Source organism: Antedon bifida, chromosome 1 (assembly GCF_963402885.1).
Source record: "Antedon bifida chromosome 1, ecAntBifi1.1, whole genome shotgun sequence".
Lineage (NCBI taxonomy): Eukaryota > Metazoa > Echinodermata > Crinoidea > Comatulida > Antedonidae > Antedon > Antedon bifida.
This window is the reverse complement of record NC_136226.1, coordinates 18933537-18959673: the sequence shown is the minus strand read 5'-3', so window position 1 is coordinate 18959673 and position 26137 is coordinate 18933537. Positions and strand designations below refer to the sequence as shown.

Below are 26137 nucleotides of genomic sequence, written 5' to 3'. Positions count from 1 at the left end.
TAATCAATTAATTTGAAACAATAAAGATGAGGAAATCTGTGAGAATAAGAAAAAGTCGCCACAACTGAGATTCGAAACCGGAACCTTCTGCTTGATATGCAGATGTCCTAACCATTAGACCACTGGGGCTTTCATGGTATTGTTCAAACCTAATTGGGTAGCGACTCTTTAACACTCTTGGCGTGGTACGGCGGAACAGCACTAGTCCCTTAATTGTACGCACGCGCACCAGAGATCAAAGTGATACGCCCTCATCTTGCAGTATTTTATTCACGAAGTGGGATCTCCAAAGACATACTTTTATATATATAAACATCACAGGTACAGAATAAATTCTAAACCACCCGGTGATATACTGAAATTTAATTAATTAATTTGAAGTGATAAAGATGAAGAAATCTGTTTATTATAATCTTATTTATTGTTGTTACTGCCGTTCACAGAAGATATAAAATAACACTGCTTAAACAATTACATTACTCTAATAAGTAAAATATACATGAACTTTTTGATTCTGTCTCTTGTTTTGATGTTCCAGGTTGATCTATACACACAAAAATTGTATTTAGAACTGTACTGTCAAAAAATAGATCATTTGCTTTTCAATCTTCTGACAATTTACTGGGTGTACATAAAATTGTATACCCTATCACCCTAATAAAACGTACCCTCTGGACTTGACCCCTTCCTCTGTTTTGATGTCCCAAGTTCATCTGTACAAACAAAATTGTTAATAATATAAGTAAATGTATTTATTTGATAAAAAATAATTTCATTGACAATAACAACACACAAGAAAAAGTACAAGAACAAAATTACAAGCAATATACTAAAAATTGGAGTTACACTTTTAAAAAGGCACTGTAAAACATTTAGAATACAGTACATAATATTAACCAAGATTAAGATATTCTAAACTATTATTTAGTTCTGTGGACCTACAACTACAAATGACATACAATCACCATAAATTAATTAAATGTATACCTTCTGGACTTCTTGGTCTCTTGAATTGTTGCGATGTTCTAGAATTATCTGGGAAAAAAGAATTATAGTGCGGGAATATCTTTATAATAACAAAACCTATTTCATTTATTTCATCTTTTATAAATAATAATAAAAAAACCAACAGGTCACAAGGTACAGAGCACTTGTCAAAAATTGAAACAAAATACTATCGAGTGACTCTCCGACCCCCTAAATTGTAATAATGAAATAAACTTAAATACAGAAAAAGTAGCACAAATATATACAACAGTTTAAAATAACATTTCATTGAGTTTAGACAGGTATTTGAAGCAGGTATGATAATAATTGCTGCCTCCTCACAATAAATATTTATCAAATACATACTTTCTGGATGTTTTGATTCTGTGAACTGCTTTGATGTTCCAGGTTCATCTGAAAATAAAAATGTTTAGAGTACAGTACATACTTATAAGACATTACCTATTGTTTAGTTCCGTGGGCCTACAACTACAATACAACCCATCACCATAAATGTATACCTTCTGGACTTCTCTTCTCTGTTCCAGATTTATCTAAAAAAATTGAATTATACTAGAGGGTGAGCTCGCTTCGCTCGCTCGCTCTAGGAAGTGTAGACGATGGTTCTCGGAATGATAATGTTCTTCTTTTACGTTTTCTGTCGGTTACCATTATTGAAAATGCTTGACATTCGTAAAACTAAACTATTCTGTTTCACAGTGTCTTAGATGATTAATAACATTTTAAAGTATAGTCTTTATTATTATTTGGTAGGGCGGAGGTGGGGAGGCGGAGTTCATTTGACTCGAGGGAGGGGCTTATTCGAGGGATATATGTTAAATTTTTTCAGTTTTAATAATATGGTAACATTTATAATCAAATGAAATCCTCTATCTAATAGATATGAAAAGTGGTAAAAAAGAATAACAAATGCTTGGTAAATTGTAGATAACAGTGCGATGAATTCTACTACAAATAGTATAATTGTGTTATTATAAATGTGGATGGGATGGACGTTTATTAGATAGTTGGGTTGGCCGGGGGGGGGGGGGGGGGGGGGGTGAATAAATATCATCCTAATAAGTATTAATACATTATTTAATTTAAACATCTTTTGAAACTAACTGCCGTGACAGAGAAGAAGACACTACGGCTTGCAACATGGGCAGACATCTCGGTCCTAACAGGACACAGATAGCCTACAGTTATTCCTGCCAGCTTACTTAATAAAACTCAGCTATCGGTATTTCACTCGATTAATGTCTTATCATCAAATCTCCCTATGTAATTTTATAATACTATTCCCCACAATATATTCCGATTCTTTATGGCGTATATTTAATTTGATCTTTATTAATTTGCAGTATAATTTTTATTTTTTAACTACTGTACCTTTCACACGCGCGGTCCGTTCCTAAAATAAACAAAAAACTAAAATGGCTATGACTAATGGCCAACTTAAGCTCCAGTCCTACTATAGTATCTATTTTTTTCTTCCGTCTTCCAAAGGGACACTGTATTGATTGATGGAAAGTGCCTGTTTCCAGTCACCTTTAGGGTCAAATCTATTATTTTAACTGCTCCCTTGTGTATAAAAGAGAGAAAATAGTTGAAACCATGTTGCTGCAAGGTGAACTTATCATAAACCCGGAAATAACTTGACCGCCAAGAATTGAAATTGAGTAGAAAATCTACTGTTGAAATCATAAATGTTGTTAACAAACTCTTTATAATATCTTTCTAAGATAGAAATATGGAAAAATAGCGTCGAACTGCACATTAATGTTATCAAATCTACGTTTCGCGGTACATCTGAGATAGATAAGGTAGGTATCCAAGGCGGAGATTTGTACCGAAGTTTTTGCATTGTGCTCGCCTATGTCAGAATTAACCATAATTTATATATAGATACATTTATTGAATACAAAATTGTAACTTCTAATATCTTACTAACACACAACCTACAATATAATTAATTGCTGCCTCCCCACAGTAATTTTCCATTTGTTTGGTCTTTTAAACTTGGTAAAACTTGATAATAAATAGAATACCTACTTTCAGGATGTTTTGATGCTGTGAAGTTATTTGATATGTTCCAGGTTCATCTAAACAAAAAAATGTGGTATAAAGTGTGATCAATGTGGTCTGTTTAGGTTGTTTTAGTGCCAATTTAATTTGTAAAAATATATTACATTTTAAAGAAACAATATTAGTTTAGTTTAGTAGTTTAATAGACCCTTTAAAGTCTATCCAACTACTAAACTAATACTAATATGTTATTAGTACATAGATATTTTAACAAATATCTATGTACTAACAACATAATTCATGAAAACATTAATTATAATACAGATGTTTTTCAAGGGAATAACATACAGCGATAATTGCCTTAAATACAATTATCACTATAAACAATAATTTTGGACTTTGGACTACCATTGATAAAACACAGATAAATTACAGAATGTACCAATTAAAAATACATTTAAATTGTTTGAACTTAACTTATACTTTTGGCAGAAGCCAAAGAGTATTATTTTCTGAAAGCTTGGAACTTCTTTCTGGCTGTTTTACTTTATCGTTTTGATTTAGTTTTTTATTATTTTATTTATATCTCCACTGATTTTTCAGTAATTTGCCTTTGATAAAGATGTAAAATATATTGTATTTTACAAGATAACGTGAAAAGAAATAAATACATACCAATACATAACAATTCATCCTGTGCACACTGTACAAGGAGACGTTTAAACTTAATTTTGCTTGATTCATCTTTTAATAGTCCGTCTCTCTCTAATTTAAACACAACGTCTCAAATGTTCTTAAAATCAAAATCCTCTAGTCCATAGTAACCAATAACTTCATTCAAATCCTCTGGTCCACATTGTTTTAAGGCCTTAAATAGTTGCTTCCGAAATGTAGACAAATATTCTGGACCAGTAATGTCGTCATTATTAGTGTTGATACACCTGTACTGACTTACAAGATGTTTAGCATCCTTCAAATCTGATATTTCAGTAACTTCTAATAATAGATTGACATTACCAGGTCCAATATAGCCAGATGTTTGGAGTTTATTAAATAAGTTATTCCCTGTGAAATCTGGGCGGGTAATATATTCTCCTGGTATAAAATCATATATGAGGAACTTCAACCACAGGTAGTTGAGACCCTTATAGTGTTTACTGAGATCACGCTTTAAGTCCCTGAAGTTACTTTCAATGTCAGGCATTTCACTAGAAGTTTGCTGTCTGAAAAGAAAATTGATGAAGAATAAATTGCAAACTTCATCATTATGAAAAGAAACTGAACCCTTGTTGAAATGTAAGTAGCTCATATAGTGGAAAAATTAGGTAATAAAACATTAAACTTGCATGCTTAACTAAATGCAAATTCTCTAACAAAAAAAGTACAACCATTCAAAAAGTGAGTAAGCCATGTTCTGGCCACAAAAGCAGTGCACAGCATTTTAACAAATCATTAGTTGATTATTGTTATATTCTTGTAAGATGAGCTGCACCACACACACATCTTGCACACCCCATGACCAATTACTATACTTACCACATTCAAATAATGTTAGTTTACCACAATTAGGGTTTGTAGATTCACCCTTTAATGAAATATTTGTAATCAAGATTTTACAGACATAAACAGATATCTGTATTACATTCAACCATAAGATTTTTTTGTTTGGATTTGGAATATAAGTTGATTTTACAGTAGAGTAATGCAAGCAAGAAATACCTTTTTTATTAGCCATTTTAGATGCTGTTCTGGTTATAGATGATATTTCTTAAATCTGCATTTTGGTTTCTGAAAAATAATTTGCTTTGCATCATTCACTTTACACACGCATTACAGCTTAATATTAGATAGCTTTGTTTAGACAGACAGCAGCCTATCATACATTTGTTGGACAAGTCAGACGTATGATAGACGTACAAAGTTTGTAAGCTAGGTGTAGCTCCAATAACTTACCTTTCTTTTCTAAAGTTATGTGTTGATTTCTCTTATTGTAGACAATTTGTTTAGCCAATTAATGACTACTCAACCACTTAGTCCCCGTAAATCGTTTGTCCTTTTTGACCAGTGAGATATCACCACTCCCTGCTTGGACCTTGTACAACTTGTTTGTTGTGCAAACTATCTTTGGTGCCTCGTGATGTTGGAGAGATAGCACAAAAGGGGATAAAGGTCACACATTCTCATGAATATTCAAAAGTCACTAACACAATATACCTTCTTACCCCACTTTATTCTTTTCGAAGAATTTTAATACAAATACCTAGTCAGCATACCGTAATAGACCAATTGACTTATAAATATATTACTCATTACAACTGTATGATTTTTGTTTTAATATTTTGCTCAAAACATTTTATACTGTAATGATAAGTTGTCATGTTTACATAAATAAATTTCTTTTCGACTACCAAACTACCATGTTTAAATCAGAACTTGATAATGTATTGACTCGTCTCGAAAGATATACTATGTTTTTTAAAGTGCACATGAGCTATGTGTACACTGGACCTACGGTTTATAGTCCTTATCCGAGAAGACTCGTTCTACCACCAGAACCATGGAGTGAGTGAGCCTCAAACCCTTGCGATGTTATGGCTACGTAATTACGGTTCCACTGTCTTAACCGCTTGGCCACTCACTCACTGTCCTAGGGAGTAGTTGTGGGGTAAGTGTCCTAGGGAGTAATTGTCGAGTGGTGGTTGTCCTAGGGAGTAGTTGTCCTAGGAAGTAGTTATGGAGTAGTTGTCCTAGAGGGTAGTTTTCCTGATACACATGGTTACTCATACAGTATACTGCACATGTGACTTGATTTAAGGTTTTCAGTTGTGGTCAGTTTCTTTCATTTCATGTTCAACTCACTTAACTGCTCATATGTTGACATATTTTGTGTTATCCGTACGTGTAATTGCTCGGAGCGCTTATGTCAATTGAGTTGAGTTCTATGTCGACATAAGCCCACCTTTAAGCTATTATGGCTTTTGTGAGAAAATAAAAATTATTTTTTTCTTATTTTTTTTTAAACAGATTTTTGACCTGAAAGGATCATTACGCAATCGTCATGTGAAGATATCTGGTGTGGAAACGGGAGAAATAGTTCTGATGGATGAGAATTTACTTAAAGGTTATATGATATTTTAATTCTTTAAGTTATAGTAAATTTCTACATTTGTTGTGATGTAAAAGTTTACCACCAGCAATGAGAGCTTAAAATAAAAAGTCTAGTCTATCACTACAAAAACTTACCAAAACGGAGTTTGTAGAAGTGACCGGTGTCTGCCTAATGCTAGTCACCATCTGAAGGATGACCGCAAAGTCTGCTGTTCCTTTCACTTAGTACACAAAACCTAAGTTAGTTTTCTGTAGTTGTGTCAACTAATCTCCACTATAGCAAACTCGGAGTTTGCTCAAATTTGCTAGGCTTAAGAATATTAAGCTGATCTGTATAGCCTTATTGCAAGAAACTTACTTGTAAGACATTCATTAAGTAAAATATTTTAATGTGTAAATCAATGTTTATACACCTTTATTTTAATCTATTAATCAACTGTATAAGTACAATATCCTTACAAATTGTGTAATGTGATTTTTTTTGCATCTAGTTATGGTAGATTCTCCAATATACATCAGACCACATACCAAGACAGTGCTAACCAGAGCAGTCAACAATGACTCTACATTTCTTGCTAGTCACTTTATCATGGACTACTCGCTATTGGTTGGAATAGATGACTCCACAAATGAGTTAGTCGTCGGAATTATCGGTTAGTTGAGTTAATCAAATGCAAAGCACAGTTGAGTTGGAAAGTCAGGCTTGCAACGAATAAAAATATTCTTCCAATTGAACAAACAAATCATTAATTATTCATTATTTATTTTATATGTGTACTGTTCACTTTCCGATAAGATCAACTTCCAGTACACTCATCTGAAAGAAACTGGCCACTCTACCCCATAATAATGACTTTCCGATTTGCATGTCGACTATGTCGACCGATACCCTATGACGTTATTTTTATGATATACACATGCACTATAGTTAGATTTCAGAACTTGTTCAGTGTCATTTTGATGATCGCTCCCATAATTTAAATTATAATATTCAACCAATAAAAGGACTTTGGTGTGTTATATAATAATAGTATGGTATTTATACACCAAGTACTAAAAGTACTGTTTCGTTATATAATGTGTGTTTTCTTTATTCCTTTTATAGATTATATTAGGACATTCACGTGGGATAAAAAACTGGAAATGTTTGTAAAATCTGTTGGAAATCAAGGTAAAATTTTTAATTTGACTATTTCAAACAACTAAAAATATGTTTATGAAGTCATCACTAATATATTATTATTGTCTATACTTATTTTTTAGATACCGTAAGCAGGTACAATGTAATTTTTATTTTAAAAGCTCTCTCAGATATGTACCCTACCTGTCTAAAACATATTTCCAGCCACAGTCAATGACTGGTTAACTCAGTTCAGGATTCCATCTTTAAGGATCCATTTATATGTTTCTACTGTGGGGAAATAACTGGCTAAATAGTGAGGGTTTTTAAAAAAAAATAAACATGAGTGGAAATGCATTCTGTTGTTTTGTAGAATAAATATAAACAATATAAAACATACATCCATCATTGCCTTGACTGCCTACTTTGCAACTTTAATAATTACAGTACAATAAAACCCCTTTGAACGACGCTTTGGGGATAAATAAAGTTTACCTTTAATATGTGTATGTCTCTAGCAGGACACTCAATCACTTGCAAGGTATCCTATTAATAATTATTTGCTTTTATTTTAAATGGTAATAAAGACCTTATTGTATAAACTAAATATAATACTAAATCATATTTTTGTTTCAGGTAAAATGCCAACAGTCCTATCTCCTGAATTATACCGGACAAGATTCTGTGAAGCTATGGACTGCTACTTCCTGATGGTACCAGAATACTGGACTGGTTTAGGAAAGGAAATACAGTTGAATTCATAATAATTGTTCATTATTCTATGCTTCTGATAATCAATAAAGAAAGGACCAGTCCAAATGCATTCCATGATGAATACAATACCCTGTGGTGGACACTTGTTTCCTTATTACATGGCAGAGACACCCATCCTCCATTCCCTTTTCAAAAGGTGAAAACAATTGGAAGGCTTCTAGAAAATTATTTTCTGGAACACCTAGATCCATAATTCCTAAAGCACCCCTATCGGCCATGGAATATAAATTGATATCAAGATTCCAGGAATATGCAGGTAGTTGTGAATTGTTGCCAACCACCTGATCTCTAGGGCTAGTGTGAATATAACAAAAGAGTAAGGATTCATATGATACTGAACAAATTGTGACATTTGTATCTCAAGTTCATTTAATTCATTGTTCATATTGTTAATCTATTGCAAGTCATTATTTGATATTTTCTCTTATAATTCAATTATAAGTCAATTTTTTTAAATTTTAAATGCTTTTATTCCAGTTATTGTTGACAGAACTTTATTAAAAGTGGGGTTTTTTTTTCAGCATTGATATAGATTTAAAAATGAGAGGTTTAAAGTTATTTTAATTCCACAGTTAGTTAGATATTATTTTCATAATGTTAATTGTATTATTATATATTTTGATCAACTTTCAATCCCAGTACAGTATTTTTATTCTGATATTTCTTCATACAATATGTTTATTTCTTTGTTCTGTTAAATGTACTTTGTATGTGTACTGTAGCAGTGATATTAACTACAGAAATTTCACTTTATTTTATTATTTGTCATGTTAAAATTGTTCTATGTTCATTTTTACAACATTTTTTTCTGCAATAACGTGTTGTTTTAGTTTGTTTTAATGTAAAAGTTAATGAGGCAGTCACGGTAATAAACATTTACATAAAAAAGGTTGCTAAATAATTGTCTAATCACATAACTTCAAACTGCAGTAGAATCATGCTGACATGGTCCCTTTTATACACAGTATTTGTATCCAAAAATATTTGTATGATAATATTTTAATATTGAGTTATTTAGATGATCATATTATTATAAATTCATTGTGCTAACAGAAAATTAAGTGTAAGTTTTACCTTAGTGGCTTATAGTGTTGCATCACATGATATAGCTAGTCCTGACAATTCAGAATAAATGTTGAAATCATGTTTAGCCTATTACGGCATCTAGATAGTTAATGGCCAAAGTTTCTTACTGCAGTTGAAACAGGATAGCAAGATTATTTTCTAAAAAAATTATAATACAGTCAACTCTCCCAATACTGGACACCTTTAGGAAAGTATTAGGAGAGTTTCTGGTTTTCGGAGAGTCAGGTATTGGGAGAGTTGAATGAATTAGTTGCAACTCTAAATAAATTACCAGCAATAGGTCTATAACTTCCAACTCATAAAGCGTATACATGGTTATGCAATTAGTGTAAAAAAATGTATTTGTATAAGTTTGTTAGTTTTATAAATTAATATAAAGTTTAAATTTAACTGATATAATGTGCAATGACTTTGATTATGAGTTATGCTTAGTAATTGTGAACAAGATAGAATATATTTTATATGATCCAATATCAAGTTGTCATTGTTTATTGTGTATTGTGTTCCATAGTTTAATGGTGTCACTTTTGTGTTTTAATATCTCCAAGGTGGTGATTCTCTGTAGAGCTATAGCCTATTGGAATTGTCAAGAATTAATTTTTTAATGCTAATTTTTTGTCCGTCGCCGTTTACTAAAATGCAAGCACGATGCATGTATTACACAACAAACTTTTTATTTATGAAGAGTGTTGTGTTGCATAACTATGCACAGATTTCTGAAATTCTAAGATTGATTAAACTTCAAAACTAATGAAACTTGACACACAGTCTAAACTGTTTACAATGCTAATACTGACCGCCGAAATGGCCTTATCGATCAACTAAAATGTCTATGGCTAGCCCACAGCTGTGCTGTCCGTACAACCATAGACCAAGCTTAAAACTCTATAATAGCATGTGCAAGTTATGATGCGTTGCTCATCACTGTAACAAGTTCATCTAGTTTTTAATTAAGGTATGATGATGGTGCTGATGCTGATACTGTGATGATGACAGTGACGGCGGAGCACCACTGATATAAACAGTATTGGATATAGTCCATGGGCTGGAGGGGGTTACCGTGCACCCCCCCCCCCCCCCCCCCACAGTTAAACTTCTTTGGTATCATTTTCTTCCCACGGACATATAGAGTGAAAAAATCGATGTTAACAAGAAAAATATAGGGATGCATTGTATGTACTTGCGTCATTTGTAATGATCATCAGTGTTTTATCTTAAAATATTTTTTGGGGTAGGGGGTAACATTTATCCTAATAACCCAAGAATCCAACATCTAATTAGTATTATCTTAGTAACATTGTGTAGCATACATCTTTTAAAATCTTTTAAAATTTAAATAAAATTAATCGGAAGATTATTACGGTCAGTAGAGGTCAAAAGGTCATTGACCTTTTGCAAAATGCAAATTTTTCCCAAAATATAGATAAATTTCAGTATCGTATATACAATTTTCAATATTTTTTATCTTAATTGTGTTTTACTTGTGCTTACTGACATATTGAATAAGAAAATATATGTTAACAAGATAAAAATTGCAGTTAATTATATACAAATTGTTATTTTTTATTGTTAAAAATTGCAATAAAAATACATTTTTTGGGGTAGGGGGTAACAATAATAGCAATAACCCAAGAATAAAACATCTAATTAGTATGATCTTGGTGTCGTTGTGTAGCATTCATGTTTTTTAATCATATAAAATTTAAATAAAATTAATCGAACCATTTTTAAGGTCAGTAGAGGTCAAAAGGTCACTGACCTTTTTCAAAATTGCAAATATTTGCCATAATGAGATACATTTCAATATCAAATCTCCAATTTTCAATATTTTTTATTTTAATTGTGTTTTACTTGTGTTTACTGACATATTGAATAACAAAATATGTGTTAACATGAAAAAAATTGCACTGCATTAATACCATTGTCATGTAATTTTGTTATTCTTCAAAATTACAATAAAAAGACATTTTTGGGGTAGGGGGTAACATTTATCCTAATAACCCAAGAATCCAACATCTAATTAGTATTATCTTTGTACCATTGTGTAGCATACATCTTTTAAAATCTTATAAAATTTAAATAAAATTAATCGGACGATAAGTAGGGTCAGTAGAGGTCAAAAGGTCATTGACCTTTTACAAAAATGCACATTTTTGCCAAAATATAGATAAATTTCAACATAGTATCTACAATTTTCAATATGTTTTATCTTAATTGTGTTTTACTTGTGCTTACTGACATATTGAATAAGACATTATATGTTAACAAGATTAAAATTGCAGTTCATTTTTTATTGTTAAAAATTGCAATAAAAATACATTTTTTGGGGTAGGGTGGAACATTAATAGCAATAACCCAAGAATCAAACATCTAATTAGTATGATCTTGGTGTCGTTGTGTAGCATTCATGTTTTTTAGTCATATAGAATTTTAATAAAATTAATTGAACCATGTTTAAGGTCAGTAGAGGTCAAAAAGGTCACTGACCTTTTTCAAAATTGCAAATATTTGCCATAATGAGATACATTTCAATATCAAATCTCCAATTTTTTCAATACTTTTTATTTTAATTGTGTTTTACTTGTGTTTACTGACAAAACAAAATGTGTGTTGACATGAAAAAAATTGCAGTGCATTAATACCATTGTCATGTAATTTTATTATTCTTCAAAATTGCAATAAAAAGACAAGATCATACTAATTAGATGTTTGATTCTTGGGTTATTGCTATTAATGTTCCACCCTACCCCAAAAAATGTATTTTTATTGCAATTTTTAACAATAAAAAATGATAATTTATGTATAATGAACTGCAATTTTAATCTTGTTAACATATAATTTCTTATTCAATATGTCAGTAAGCACAAGTAAAACACAATTAAGATAAAACATATTGAAAATTGTAGATACTATGTTGAAATTTATCTATATTTTGGCAAAAATGTGCATTTTTGTAAAAGGTCAATGACCTTTTGACCTCTACTGACCCTACTAATCTTCCGATTAATTTTATTTAAATTTTATAAGATTTTAAAAGATGTATGCTACACAATGGTACCAAGATAATACTAATTAGGTGTTGGATTCTTGGGTTATTAGGATAAATGTTACCCCCTACCCCAAAAATGTCTTTTTATTGTAATTTTGAAGAATAACAAAATGACATGACAATGGTATTAAGGCAGTGCAATTTTTTTCATGTTAACACATATTTTGTTATTCAATATGTCAGTAAACACAAGTAAAACACAATTAAAATAAAAAATATTGAAAATTGGAGATTTGATTTTGAAATGTATCTCATTATGGAAAATATTTGCAATTTTGCAAAAGGTCAGTGACCTTTTGACCTCTACTGACCTTAAAAATGGTTCGATTAATTTTATTCAAATTTTATATGATTAAAATACATGAATGCTACACAACGACACCAAGATCATACTAATTAGATGTTTGATTCTTGGGTTATTGCTATTATTGTTACCCCCTACCCCAAAAAATGTATTTTTATTGCAATTTTTAACAATAAAAAATAACAATTTGTATATAATGAACTGCAATATTTATCTTGTTAACATATATTTTCTTATTCAATATGTCAGTAAGCACAAGTAAAACACAATTAAGATAAAAAAAATTGAAAATTGTAGATACGATATTGAAATTTATCTATATTTTGGGAAAAATTTGCATTTTGCTAAAGGTCAATGACCTTTTGACCTCTACTGACCTTAATAATCTTCCGATTAATTTTATTTAAATTTTAAAAGATTTTAAAAGATGTATGCTACACAATGTTACTAAGATAATACTAATTGGATGTTGGATTCTTGGGTTATTAGGATAAATGTTACCCCCTACCCCAAAAAATATTTGAAGATAAAACACTGATGATCATTACAAATGACGCAAGTACATACAATGCATCCCTATATTTTTCTTGTTAACGTCGATTTTTTCACTCTATATGTCCGTGGGAAGAAAATGATACCAAAGAAGTTTAACTGTGGGGGGGGGTGGACGGTAACCCCCTCCAGCCCATGGACTAATAAGACAAAGAGCTGTTTTGGTCCCCAACAGTTCTTTTAAAACTGCTTGGCTAGCCTAAGAAATAAAGTAAATTTTCTGGAAAACTCTATCCAAAATTAAATGGTCCAATGACTTACTTTTCCACATAGAAATCCTTTTGATAAATTAAACATATCTGTTATTCTACAATTTTTAAATCTAAAATAATATAGACAAATTCAATAAATCAAATTAATTGAGGCAAATTTATACATGCAAGGAAAATTACTATTTTAGTTACAATTTTATTTTTAAACTGATAAATTAACCACAATGTAAATGAAATAATATTGCCAAGAGGGGAAAATTCTCTTCCTTTTTCAAAGATTACATCAAAAAAAATATTATGTCAAGGGAGCACATTCGTCTGGTAAACAACTTCACAATCTTCCAAAAAATATTTACATATAAACAGTTTGCGAATCAAACATTAAAAGGAAATGAAAACTATTCCACTCCAAAGATAGTAAAGCCGTAGTTGGCATAATCATGATATTATATCCGCTAGTATTTCAGCAGTTTGTCGCGTTTATACTTCCTAAGTACTACCTCCTCCAGTGCTACACATGAAAACCACCAAAATGTTTTACTTTCATTTAAATGTTTTTGAAAAGTTAATTCTTAATAATTATATCATTACCTTCCCCATCACTGCCAGACTGAGTAAAGGTAAATTAATTACATAATGATACATAAAATATGCCAATAAATCTAAGAAAAATTACGAATGTAAAATCAATGTAAAATAAATAGCAGGCTAAAACTGTAAACTATAAAATGATGTAGTCCAAAAATAAATGCCTAAAAAATATGGTAGTAACATTTTTATTTGGACTGTAATTATTGAATTACTACATCGACAACTTGTTAATTGGATATTGCATTTTCTTAAATTTTTTTTGTTGAATATGCCATTTTTGATGTTCCATAATAGTTATTCACTTTCACCAAAAATTAGATCGAAAATTAAATTTTTCACCTGAAACCAATGATTTTTTTTAAAATTTAACAGTTTGTTTTGTCTTTTCATAAGTGAAAACATTTCAGGTTTTTTTTCTGCCGAAGTAATTAACTTGATTAAAACTACAAAATGGCCTATTCAAAATCTGATTTTAATAATCTTCATGTTTTTTGGGGAAAGTTACAACCTTTACTGACACCAAGTAGAGATTGAACCCAGGACATTGGGATTGGAAGGCAAGCATGTGTACCACCAAACAGTCCCACAACATTTGTATCAAGCAAATTTTAAATGTAATGATGATACGCTTGCGTACCATCTAGGTCGTGCTCACAGAGGTTCTCGAATACACAGTAATTTCAGTGTATGTAGATACTGCAGGACTATAATACATTTCGTTTACAGAAACGAATAGACATGATGTCAACTAACAAATTAGTCCAAATTTTTGATTTGGACTCATTTAAACAAACCTAATTTGTGTTTTGTATATAACATTAGGTTTAAGGATGGGGAAGAGAATGGGTACAAAGAGGAACAATTTTAAAATATATTTTTTATCCACTCAGTAACGAAATATGTTTTCATGTTTTATAGGCCTATAAATAATAATTATACCACTAAATACAGTAAAACATTTCAGTACAACGTTTATATTTGTTGTAATTATTAATTAATAGTAAGTTTATTTGTATATTATGTGTTTATATATCTAACAGTAGGGCCTACCCACACTCACAGTAATAAAGTTTATTTGTATATGTGTTTATATATCTATCACTATAACAGTACTCACACTCACAGTAAGAAATTTGCGATTCAAATGACGACCAAAAATGGTTAATACGTATACAGTATTCTATATCTGAAGGTTTTAAGTCAATCCACAAGAACCCATAAATTTACCTACTTGTGTTAAATCAAATAATTATACTGAGTCTGAGAATTGGAATTAAATCTATTTAATTCTATCTGTTCAACCGGTTTTCAGCTATTAAAAATAATTATCGTAGAAGACATAGGTAAATGCGAAACATCCTCGCATTATTGTGTGCAGGTATTTTTCAAGATGGACATCCATTAGACAGTGTATACCACGAAAAACACGCCTATTTGGGGAAAATAAATTCGCTTTAATTGTCAATAACTAATTATCTAACTCAATTTAATTAGCAAACAGGGTTACATCACATGGTTAAAGTCAGTACCAAAAGTATGAACCAACTTTATATACCATTGAGTAAACATTCTAAGAGTTACACACGATTTACCGAATTGTGCCCTTACGTAAATTTATATACAGTAAGTGTATATTTTTTAAGTATGCAGAGTTTAGAAGCTGTTGGAGAAAACTTGATGAAGAGGGTCTCCTAGATGAGAAACTACTTAGACATATGTGGCAAGACTTTCTTGAGCTATTTGAAGCACTGTTACAACGGATGCAGAAATTTGACTTACTACAGTATAGATACACCAAAGTTGGTGTCTATATACAATTATGGAAAGTCATGCAAATGTATTCTGAAGAATACAAGTATGTTTATGATAATATTATATAGTATATGATAATATTATATAGTATATGATAATATTATAAAAGTGTATTATATTTACAAACAGACAAAACAAAACAACAATATTTACTATTTGAGATAAATATACTTTATTTTCAACCACCATTTTATCAATTAAAAATCAACAGTTTATTAGATATATTGCCCCTGAGAAAATAATATGTTAATTTTTTCTGTTGAATATGCCATTTTATTGTCACATAATAGTTATTCACTTTGACCTAAAATTCATTTCCATATTATTACTAAAACTCTGCCTACACTATCAAATTGTATGTGACAAAAAAATGTGATGTCATCGTGTCCATATATGGGCACATCACATTTTTTTGTCACATAAAGTTTGATAGATGTGGATTAATAATAATAATAATAATATCCTGGATTTATATAGCACCTAATGTTGTGAAAGTGCTGAACACTATTACCCCAGTCATTTTTTGGATCAAACACGTTTGGAAACATAAGAGCTTGTCCCTCTGAAAAAAAAATTCTTAACAATTTGTTTGTTGAATATGCCATTTTAATATTATAGTTATCCACCTTGACCAAAAATCAGATCCGAAAAAAAAATATTTACCTGAAAAAACTGCAATTTAAAGCAAAAAATAGTGAAATTGGCTGCCAGCGAATGGATATTTGGTTGAATTTCTTTTGTCATTTTATATTAGGTGAAAACATTATTTTATTTCTTTTTGTTTTTTTTTGTGATTAAATTTATTTAAATTACAAAATGGCCTATTCAAAGTATGATTTAATTAATCTTTATTTTTTATGTTTTTGAAGGACAATACATCTGTAAGTGATAAAATTGAATTTGGTTTGTAAAACCTATGCCACACATAAACGAAAATGAAATTCTAAAATGGGTCTATCATGTTATTACTATTTATTGAAAATCTGTTTTTAACATTAGTTTTACTCTTCTTTGTGTATAATCCATGAGTGTTCATTTTTAGTCATTTCATTATCTGGTCCTAATAGTGCTGTTCCATTCATTTTGTCTCCATTCACTAAGTATGATTTGGCAACACGTACCATGTCATCTCGGGTCACTCCTAAAAGTTGTTGACGGTGATTCTGATAAACGTCGTCACTAACATGATTTTTGAAATGTCTCATTCCTTTACTTGAGGGAGCTGTTGGGCTATCAACCTGTAAAGTATAAGAACAATAGGTTTTAATATTCGGATTCTTTCTTATTCTTTATTGCCAAAAACAAACTAACTACTACAAAGTGGCAGGAAACACAAAAGGGAACTAAATCCCTAAGAGCCAGTGATACCTCTAGCACATTAAGATAAATATAGCATCCAAAAAAAATCTAAAAATCATTCATAAATACACAAAAACTTACAGCAACAATCCATAATAGATTTTGTAATACGATTAAACATTTATATAATGACAAAAAAAGATTGACCTTTTTAGAATGATTCCGAAAATACCTTTTTTTTGGCACCTCATTCAAAGTATAGTAAAGTAAAATTTTTATGTAATTTAGAAATGTTTTTTTTTAAATGTAGGTCTGTCTAAAAAATGAATTCAGGCCCTCTGAGATGCTAGTGGTTCATTGACATTGTACTATCAAGCTCTTTCAATGGAATAGAAGAGAAAGCAGTGGTTTGTGTTTTCTTCAATGTGGATAATAGTGAGCTTTCGCATTGGGATGGTAATTTAAAAGAGCGTGCCGGCTATTTTGAGCCACAATCGACGACGGTAATGACCTATGCTGCAAACCCTGTACATGTGGGCTTGGTGGGAGTGTTTGTACGTTAGCTAGGCATAGGTCTTGATTAGCAAAGTTCAAAACCTAAAAAAGGGCTTACGAGGATGCTTATTTTTCTTTAAAAATCTTGATGAATCAAAGTGAATTCACGGCCTACATATACTATATTATACAGATATTGCCTGCTTAGAGGTGAAATATAAGATTTGACATCCCCGAGGGAATGATATTATGTTCGAGGGAATATATATATCCCGAAGCGGCAGCTGAGGGATATATAATTCCCCGAGAACATAATATCATCCCGAGGGGATGTTAAATCTTATATTTTACCGATATAAAAGGCGATATCTGTTATATTATATAGCCAAGAACAAGTCTGCTGGGTTGGGTGAAGCTAGGCTAGGCCTCCTATTCTATAGGCCTAGGTAGGCCTAGCCTAGTATTTGTATTGTATGTAAACAAGCCTCCTGCCTAGACACCTTACCTTGCGAAGAATAATATACAGATAATTACTAATTAATGATTCCTTGGCAATAAAATATTCACTTAGGCCTAGGTCGTTTAAATTAACGAAGAATTTCCATCAATAAGCCTATTAATAATAATATTATAATCAGGTAGGCCGAATAAACAATTCATCGTCTTCTCTTCGAGGAGCTAGCCGAATCACCGGATGTTCAGCGCGTACTAGTTACTAGGTTACTACCGTGAGTATTGACCAATCACAAACGGTGTTTCATCACATTTAGGGAGGACTAATAACAAATGAGGGCGCTATGTATGCATAGTTTAAATAGTTTAGATGAATAATTTCTTCAAGCAAGCTGCATGGCGCAACGGTGGAAATGTTGTCTTGCGATGGAGTGACAATTCCACCCAAGTTCAAATCCAGTAGATGACTTTTGTTTATTTATCGGCAAACGCGAGTGTTGCCACACGAAAATTACACAGTCAATATCATCGAACTCGAGAATGTATATGTTTAATGACAGGGGACACGATAATTACGCGAAAATTAATCGGTCAATATCATCGTTCTCGAGGATATATACGATTTACGATCCTCGCAGCGGTAGTCATGTGACGCAGTTTCAACCAATCACGTTCACGTATTTACATAGGCTATGTAATATAATAAAATATGTAGTGTCCTAGGGAAAGTAGACAAAAAATAATTTGCTGAAATATTAGACTCTCACCGATGAGAAGACGGATAACTTGGCTTCATCAATGTCTTGATCTAAGTAGCTAGCATCTACTGCCCATTCACAGCACTTTTTAAATGCATCCAATGTTTTCTCAGAATTAGGATCTCTAACAAATGTAAAAGAAAATGAGTTCAATAAATAATAATAATGATTTATTGATAACTTCACTTTTTTGTTTAGTTACAAAATGATAAAGTGTCTGTCTAACACCTTCAATAAAAACCATAAATCACAATCAGTCTTTTCTTTAGATGAACTATGATTTTATTTTATATATAACTATGTATTTTTATAATAATTCATAATAATTTTGTTATTACTTTTTTGTGAGATTTAATTCAAGGAAACTGGAAGACCTATTCTTTCCACATGCTATCCTGTGTAATTAGTTTGTGTGTGTGTGTGTATGTGTAGATTGTGGATTTTAATCTACTAAAATCCCTGTGGAGATTGCTGTAGTATTTTGATACTGATTTTACAAAGATTTCTAAACAACAACAACATTCTATGTACATGTGTAATGTACAAGGAAACCAAACAAAAATGTTGTTATTCCTAATATTAAAGGTCTCGCTTCAAAACCATTTTATTATAATACTATTAAGGATTGGAATAATCTTTCATCAAATATTAAAGGCATAAAAACAATAAATGAATATAAATAATAAAAATTCATCTTTGTAATGTGCATATAGCTAGACTGAAAGTAATGTGAACTTTGTAATTATTTAATTGTAATTTGTCTACGTTTTTGTAACTGTATAAGGACTTCATTGGATAAGCTGTGTCCGCTTTATGGGTTATCCTGGTATCTTGTTTGAGTCCTGCAGTAATAAAACAAACAAACAAACTGATCACCAATTCCTAGTGGATTGTCATACCTGTAGGAATAAAAGGTAAAGTTTCCACTTGTACCCATCAGTGCACCACTTCCATAGGCACCTCCCTTCTCCCTATAGAAACAATAATATTCATTCTTTAAAATGTGCCCTTAATAATTATATGAACAATACTAATGCATATTTTTCATAGTCATTTGTCTGCCTTTTCACAATGGTGGATGCCTCTCATTATTGGAGTAAAGTTTCATACTAAAATATTAAAAAATTATGTTGAAAAACTATTATTTTAAGTTTATGTGCACACCCACCGAATTTCGCGATGAAGAAACTTAGTTGACATAAGCCTGGCTAGAAGACGTAATGAAGCGAAGTCTTCGTGATTGAATGGAATGCCCTCTATAGCATGGCTGATGTAGTTAACTGGAAATGGCAACTCATAGTGTAGCTTTTGTTTAGTTGTAGTAAATGGATTCTGAAAGTGAAAAACAAGTTGTCAACCTGATGTCAAGCATCACACACTATCTGATGTAGCAATCCAAATGTTCATATTAGTTTATTCCACAACAAATTTGATTTCGCTGGTTGATCAACTCAATGTTTTCCACAGCTGACGCAAAAGCGAGGTTTCTCAGAACTGTTACCAAGGTGCATGAATTCACTCATGACTAAGCTGAGTTTTTCATTTTATTCAATTTATTTGTTGGATCATAAAAAAAAATCCTAGAAAATACTAAGAGATCCAGATGAACCTTTTCACTAACCAACATATCATTTAGATTCACCTTATAATGTATGAAATAATCGGAACAATATCTACAGTATGTATGTTCTGTATGTTCTGCAGTACAGTATTTTGTAAGAGCACTATGATCGCCCTGAAAACCAGAAATAGTCCCAAGAACCAAAGTTCATTTAAGTTTCCAACCCCAAATTCTTTAACTACTGTAAAAGTACAGGGGCATAGATTGGGAGGTGCTTAGCTAGCAGCCCCAACCATGGAGACTTTTATATTTCGTTTCATATTTATTTCGTTTCATATTTAGTATAATAAATGCACTTTCCGGAGACCTAACAGCCTTATTTTTCTAAGTTTTCTTAGCTTCACTCCAACCATGGCAGACAGGTCCTGTAGATTTATAACTTTGTTTCATGCTTCAATGTACCAGTGCAATTTCAAGGGACCAAGCAGCTCTATTTTTAAATATTGTCTTAGCTCTGTCCCAAACATGGTAGCTTAGGTCAGCACTAGGGGAAGGGGTTCGATCAGAGGGGGAGGGGGCATTCAGAAGGCAGGGGGAGTTCGCATCCCAAGACAGCAACCAGACTACGTCTGTGAAGTAAAATGCATTCAGTTGTGGGAATGTTGAACTACTTACTTCCTGCATAAAAGAAGTTTGACCAGCACCTTCTCCTGGTAACTGTGATAAGAAACGCTCTAGATGTAGAGATGCTGTGTCCATGAATATTGGACTTGCATTTAGTGCACACCTAGAATAGAAATAGCATGATAAAAAAATATATGCATATATTACATAGCCTATGTAAATACGTGAACGTGATTGGTTGAAACTGCGTCACATGACTACCGCTGCGAGGATCGTAAATCGTATATATCCTCGAGAACGATGATATTGACCGATTAATTTTCGCGTAATTATCGTGTCCCCTGTCATTAAACATATACATTCTCGAGTTCGATGATATTGACTGTGTAATTTTCGTGTGGCAACACTCGCGTTTGCCGATAAATAAACAAAAGTCATCTACTGGATCTTGAACCTGGGAATTGTCACTCCATCGCAAGACAACGCTTCTATCGCTGCGCCACGGAGCTTGCTTGTAGAAATTAATCATCTAAACTATTTAAACTATGCATACATAGCGCCCTCATTTGTTATTAGTCCTCCCTAAATGTGATGAAACACCGTTTGTGATTGGTCAATACTCACGGTAGTCACTTAGTAACTAGTACGCACTGAACATCCGGTGATTCGGCTCCTCGAAGAGAAGAAGACGAATTGTTTATTCGGCCTACCTGATTATAATATTATTATTAATAGGCTTATTGATGGAAATTCTTCTGTTAATTTAAACGACCTAGGCCTAAGTGAATATTTTATTGCCAAGGAATCATTAATTAGTAATTATCTGTATATTATTCTTCGCAAGGTAAGGTGTCTAAGCAGGCTTGTTTACATACAATACAAATACTATAGGAGGCCTCTAGGCCTAGCCTAGCTTCACCCAACCCAGCAGACTTGTTCTTGGCTATATAATATAACAGATATTGCCTTTTATATCGGTTAAATATAAGATTTGACATCCCCGAGGGAATGATATTATGTTCGAGGGAATATATATTTCCCGAAGCGCCAATATCTGTATAATATATTCCATTTAACTTTTTGTTCTTTGTAATACAGCTTTGTTCTGCTGTATCAATTTTCTTCTTGCTATCGTCATAAGTTCGGAAAAACCGCTGCCACAATATAATGGTAGTCATGTTGAGGGCCAAGACAGATGAAAAAAATATAAAATGTATAAAATATAATATTTATTTAACAAAGAGCTAAAGATTATAAAACAATGTGAAATGTAGTGATTCTGACAGACCCTTTTTACACCTGCAAAATGTAACATTAAGTTGTAACAATTTATGCAGATGTGAAAAGGGTATAAATAAGTCTAAACTTGACCACAAAACATATATTTATATTAAGGGGGAAAGGAAGGAAGACTAATTAAAATGGTACCATATCCTGATTGACTTACCTTGGAAGACCAACCTCAGTGATAGTGATTCACCCCTTAAGGCCAAATTACACAGACAATAGGTAACGGTAAGCAGAAACAAAATTAATTAATTAGATGTTAATATTTACACTAAACGCAGTCAGGATAGATAACAATTCTATGTGTGACAATGGCTATGTGGTTTTCCACTTACCATTACCGCTTATCTGTGTAAATTGGCCTTAAGGGGTGAATGACCTGGGTTCGGTTCCACCATGTTACAACATTTAAAAGTTCAATTTAACAAATAATTTAAAAGATAATTATTTGAAGGTAAATGCTTACTTGTATTTGTGTATTGACAAGTAGACAGAAATGTAAAGGCACAACTATAAGTAGGGATTCATTTCAAAATTCATTATATTTATCCAAATGAATTTATAATATGTATGACCAAAATAAAGAAAAAATAAACAAACATGGTGGTTTGGAGTGATGAATTTGTGTGTTGTCTTGTAAAGAAAAACCAGATAAACCTACCTCATATTTTCAGTACATAAGACATGACTGGCAACTTGCTGTAGTTTCTGCAGAACTGGACTTAAGTCTTCCAATTCAGCAATACTTTTCAAAAACATTACCTTTATTAAGAAGAAAAATCTTACAACTTTTGTCAATTTGTCAAAAACATTGAATACTGGAATTGAACTCGCCATAGTGACAAGTTTGTGTTATCGGCGTTAACACACACCATGTAACATACACGTTAAAATATGTATCTAATGAACGGAAGTAAATATATTTATAGTGATGAATTGTGTCCATTTGTGCCATAGTATATCAATATTTACTGGGCTGAGAGGCATGGGTAAAAATATAGTCCAAGGTGATCTGGAGATACTGTATCCAATACATGCAAACACTCTCGTTTTGGCTGAGAGACTACTGTATTTTAGAATTGTCACCCGGCATAATATTGCTCCCGGTTTTCTACATTTTCTCCCGGATTACAAAGATAACTGAATGTGTGGTTTTCTGCATTAAAACATAACAAAAAGGCTTACACACAAACAAATTTACGATATTGAAGCAATTGTACGACCATCTATGGTAGTAATTTTTACATTTTTTTTCAACGGATTCCCTTCCACCACACGATACCGCTTGTGTCGTCATACACTGCAATCCTTACCTCTCGATAATAGAGAGAGGGCTCTGTTGACCTAAAAAAACACTACATTCTGTTTTTTTAACATTGGATGTTGGTATGTATGGTATCCCGAGACAAAGCCAAGGGATATATTAGTCTCTAAATCACAGAATGCTATATTTTTAACCATGCCCTGATAAAAGCCCAGTCAATATTTGTTTTGTATCCCATACCACACAATTCAGTTGCAGACTAGCCAAGTGCATGCGTAAGAAGGACCTTGGTTGGAGAATGGACACTAACACCAACAAAGGTCATGCGATGTCAAAGGTCAAGGTATAATTCTAATATGATAATCAAATATAAAAATTGCATATTTTATTAATATTATCAACTACTTCAAACTACAGTCGTAAGAATGTCATCATAGTCTGATTATGATGAAATTAAAAATATAATATAGCAATATATATTGTTGATTAATCCTTGATGCAGATGTCAATAGAGCAATCATACTGCGTATAAAAAGGGTAAAGGTAGTTCTCAAGCTTAACTGGAAACTAAGGAAATTCGGATTAGGCCCTCTACGGACCCACGGCAGCCAGCAGTGCAGCGCCTACCAGATCAGCACATCGGGAGACCATTCCCTACTATTTTCGAATAGTGTACCAAGTTCTTTAACGTGCACTGTTACGTACACGGGACCAACGGCTTTACATCCCATCCAAAGGACGAGGCAATGAGAGTAAAGCATCTTGCCTAAGGATGCAATTAGTATGGTACAGATAACCTCGAACCCATGCCTATCACATGCTAGTCCGATATTACCATTACACCATCACTCTCCAGTATATACAGCACCCGCCGCGATTTCTAGATGGTCTCCTATCCAGAACGCAACCGGGCCCAACGTTGCTTAACTTCGGTGATCTGACGAGAAGCGGTGTTTCAACGCTGCATGGCCGTATACGATATCTACATGGGTACATTTTTACATTGATTAAATTTAACAATTAAATCGCAACATTCTATAGAGGGCTGCGGTTAGAGACAAAGCAAAGAGCATGTTTGGCAGCAGTGCTTTACCATAGGCTATCACAGTGAAAAATTATTAATTGATGTCAATGACGATAAGGAACCAACTTTTTTTTATCTATGGTTGGATTAGGCGTTTTTCACTGCAAATGCAAAACTTATATGCGACTATTTATGTCTCCTATCCCAATATGTTTTATTATTTATAATAGCTTAAGACATATATGTTTAGGTTTTAACTATTTCAATTGTCAGCATATGAATAAATATAAAGATTAAAACTCAAAAAGAAATAAATAATGACAAATCAAAATTGAACACAATTTTGATAAAAATATGATTATTATTTCATGGCACAGTGACACACAAGGAAGAAGCCCCTACCGTATTGTTCTTAATAAACACCCCGCCCCTAATAAATGCCACCCCACCCCACCCCACCTCTGATACTTTTTCCATATTGTAATGAATGCTCAATAAATATAATTGCATGTGTATCCAGTCCATAGGAGCTATAAAATAGTAAGGAAAAATATTTATTTCACAATGATGTACCCACCTAGCGATGTTTGTAAAGCGCCTCATAGTCTACCTTTTATTAATGAACAAACTAGGGTAATTTTTAGCTAGGCCGCGTGTCGTGGGAAAGATTGCTCCTTCAGAACACTAAAATACACTCGATGAATCCTACTCGACTACTGTTTCAACCACCGTACAGCTAGGCCTATGTTGGTAAACAAGCTTATTAAATTTCTTTGGTACATTTCTATCTAACGTAGTTACATTGTATAATCACCGGCAAAGTTGTTAAATTTACTTTTAAATCTGTTATAATTCTACAATAAATTAAACCAATTACGAATTAAATTGCCCAACATACAGTTACACCTCATGTGTTTTTGTATCGATGATGAACAGAACATCAGCGATCGCGTACGTACATTACTCAAGGTGTAAAAACCAATGTTTTCCGAAAATGGTATGGTCAATTGCGGGGATAAATGTCCACTAATATTACAGCATTTTTTACTGTACAATGCTCGTTCTGCTTTACTGCAGAAGGAAAATAAAAATAAGTAGGTTCAATGGTATTTTAAAGGTTATATTCTACTGTATAATACAATAGAAAGTTTCTGGTTATGGTCAAACTAATATATTTCAATTAATTTTCAGACTCCACCCTGCCTCCTTTTGTTGTATTTCTTTTATTCCTGTCCACCCAGGCAGCACTTGCCAGCTCTTATATTATGAAGTTATCCAAATTCCTTCACTTGCACTGATGAAGGGCTAGTGTTGCTCGAAAGCTCTGCTAACTCTTCTGGCTGTTTTACTTATCGTTTTGAATTTAGCTTTTCGCGCTTTTTTTTGTATCTCCATTGAGATCCAGCCACTTCAGTAATTTGCCTTTGGATTTCAATTAATTCAATGAAATATATGATATAGAGGCATGCAGACGTATTTCATAAAAAGAGAAGTAATCACGATCACTAGTAGTTAAAGTTTGTTACGACCACCTTTTTTCTAGCGAAAACCAACCATTTAAATTTCTTTAATCTCGTTCACCTAATTAGGCCATAAGCAGTAGCTCAAAAGATGCCTAGAACATGGATTTCGTTCCCACCTCTTGGATCTACATTTTGAAAGTTGATATTGTGAAATGAATATGTTACCCATACTATATCAAAAGTTCTCCATGAAATACCTTTACACTTTTGAGCAATGGCCTCTCAA

General features: G+C 32.3%; 2 protein-coding genes across 6 annotated transcripts in view; one reads left to right on the top strand and one right to left on the bottom strand.

Annotated features, from left to right (window-relative positions):
* Positions 1–9574, top strand: part of LOC144844366 (1-phosphatidylinositol 3-phosphate 5-kinase-like) — a 56534-nt gene extending 46960 nt beyond the window's left edge. For all 3 annotated transcript variants that reach the window (XM_078701266.1, XM_078701257.1, XM_078701249.1), the window contains exons 35-38: positions 6040–6136; positions 6615–6776; positions 7229–7294; positions 7880–9574. In XM_078701266.1, the coding sequence (XP_078557392.1) occupies positions 6040–6136; positions 6615–6776; positions 7229–7294; positions 7880–8007 (453 nt within the window). In that variant the 3' untranslated portion in view covers positions 8008–9574. The remainder of the gene's footprint in view (positions 1–6039; positions 6137–6614; positions 6777–7228; positions 7295–7879) is intronic.
* Positions 9575–15813: 6239 nt separating this feature from the next.
* The window catches only part of LOC144844481 (presequence protease, mitochondrial-like), a 74833-nt gene continuing 64509 nt past the window's right edge, over positions 15814–26137 (bottom strand). For all 3 annotated transcript variants that reach the window (XM_078701418.1, XM_078701426.1, XM_078701435.1), the window contains 6 exons: positions 22762–22862; positions 20865–20976; positions 19797–19960; positions 19528–19599; positions 18638–18752; positions 15814–16861 (listed from right to left, as the gene is read on the bottom strand). In XM_078701418.1, the coding sequence (XP_078557544.1) occupies positions 16625–16861; positions 18638–18752; positions 19528–19599; positions 19797–19960; positions 20865–20976; positions 22762–22862 (801 nt within the window). In that variant the 3' untranslated portion in view covers positions 15814–16624. The remainder of the gene's footprint in view (positions 16862–18637; positions 18753–19527; positions 19600–19796; positions 19961–20864; positions 20977–22761; positions 22863–26137) is intronic.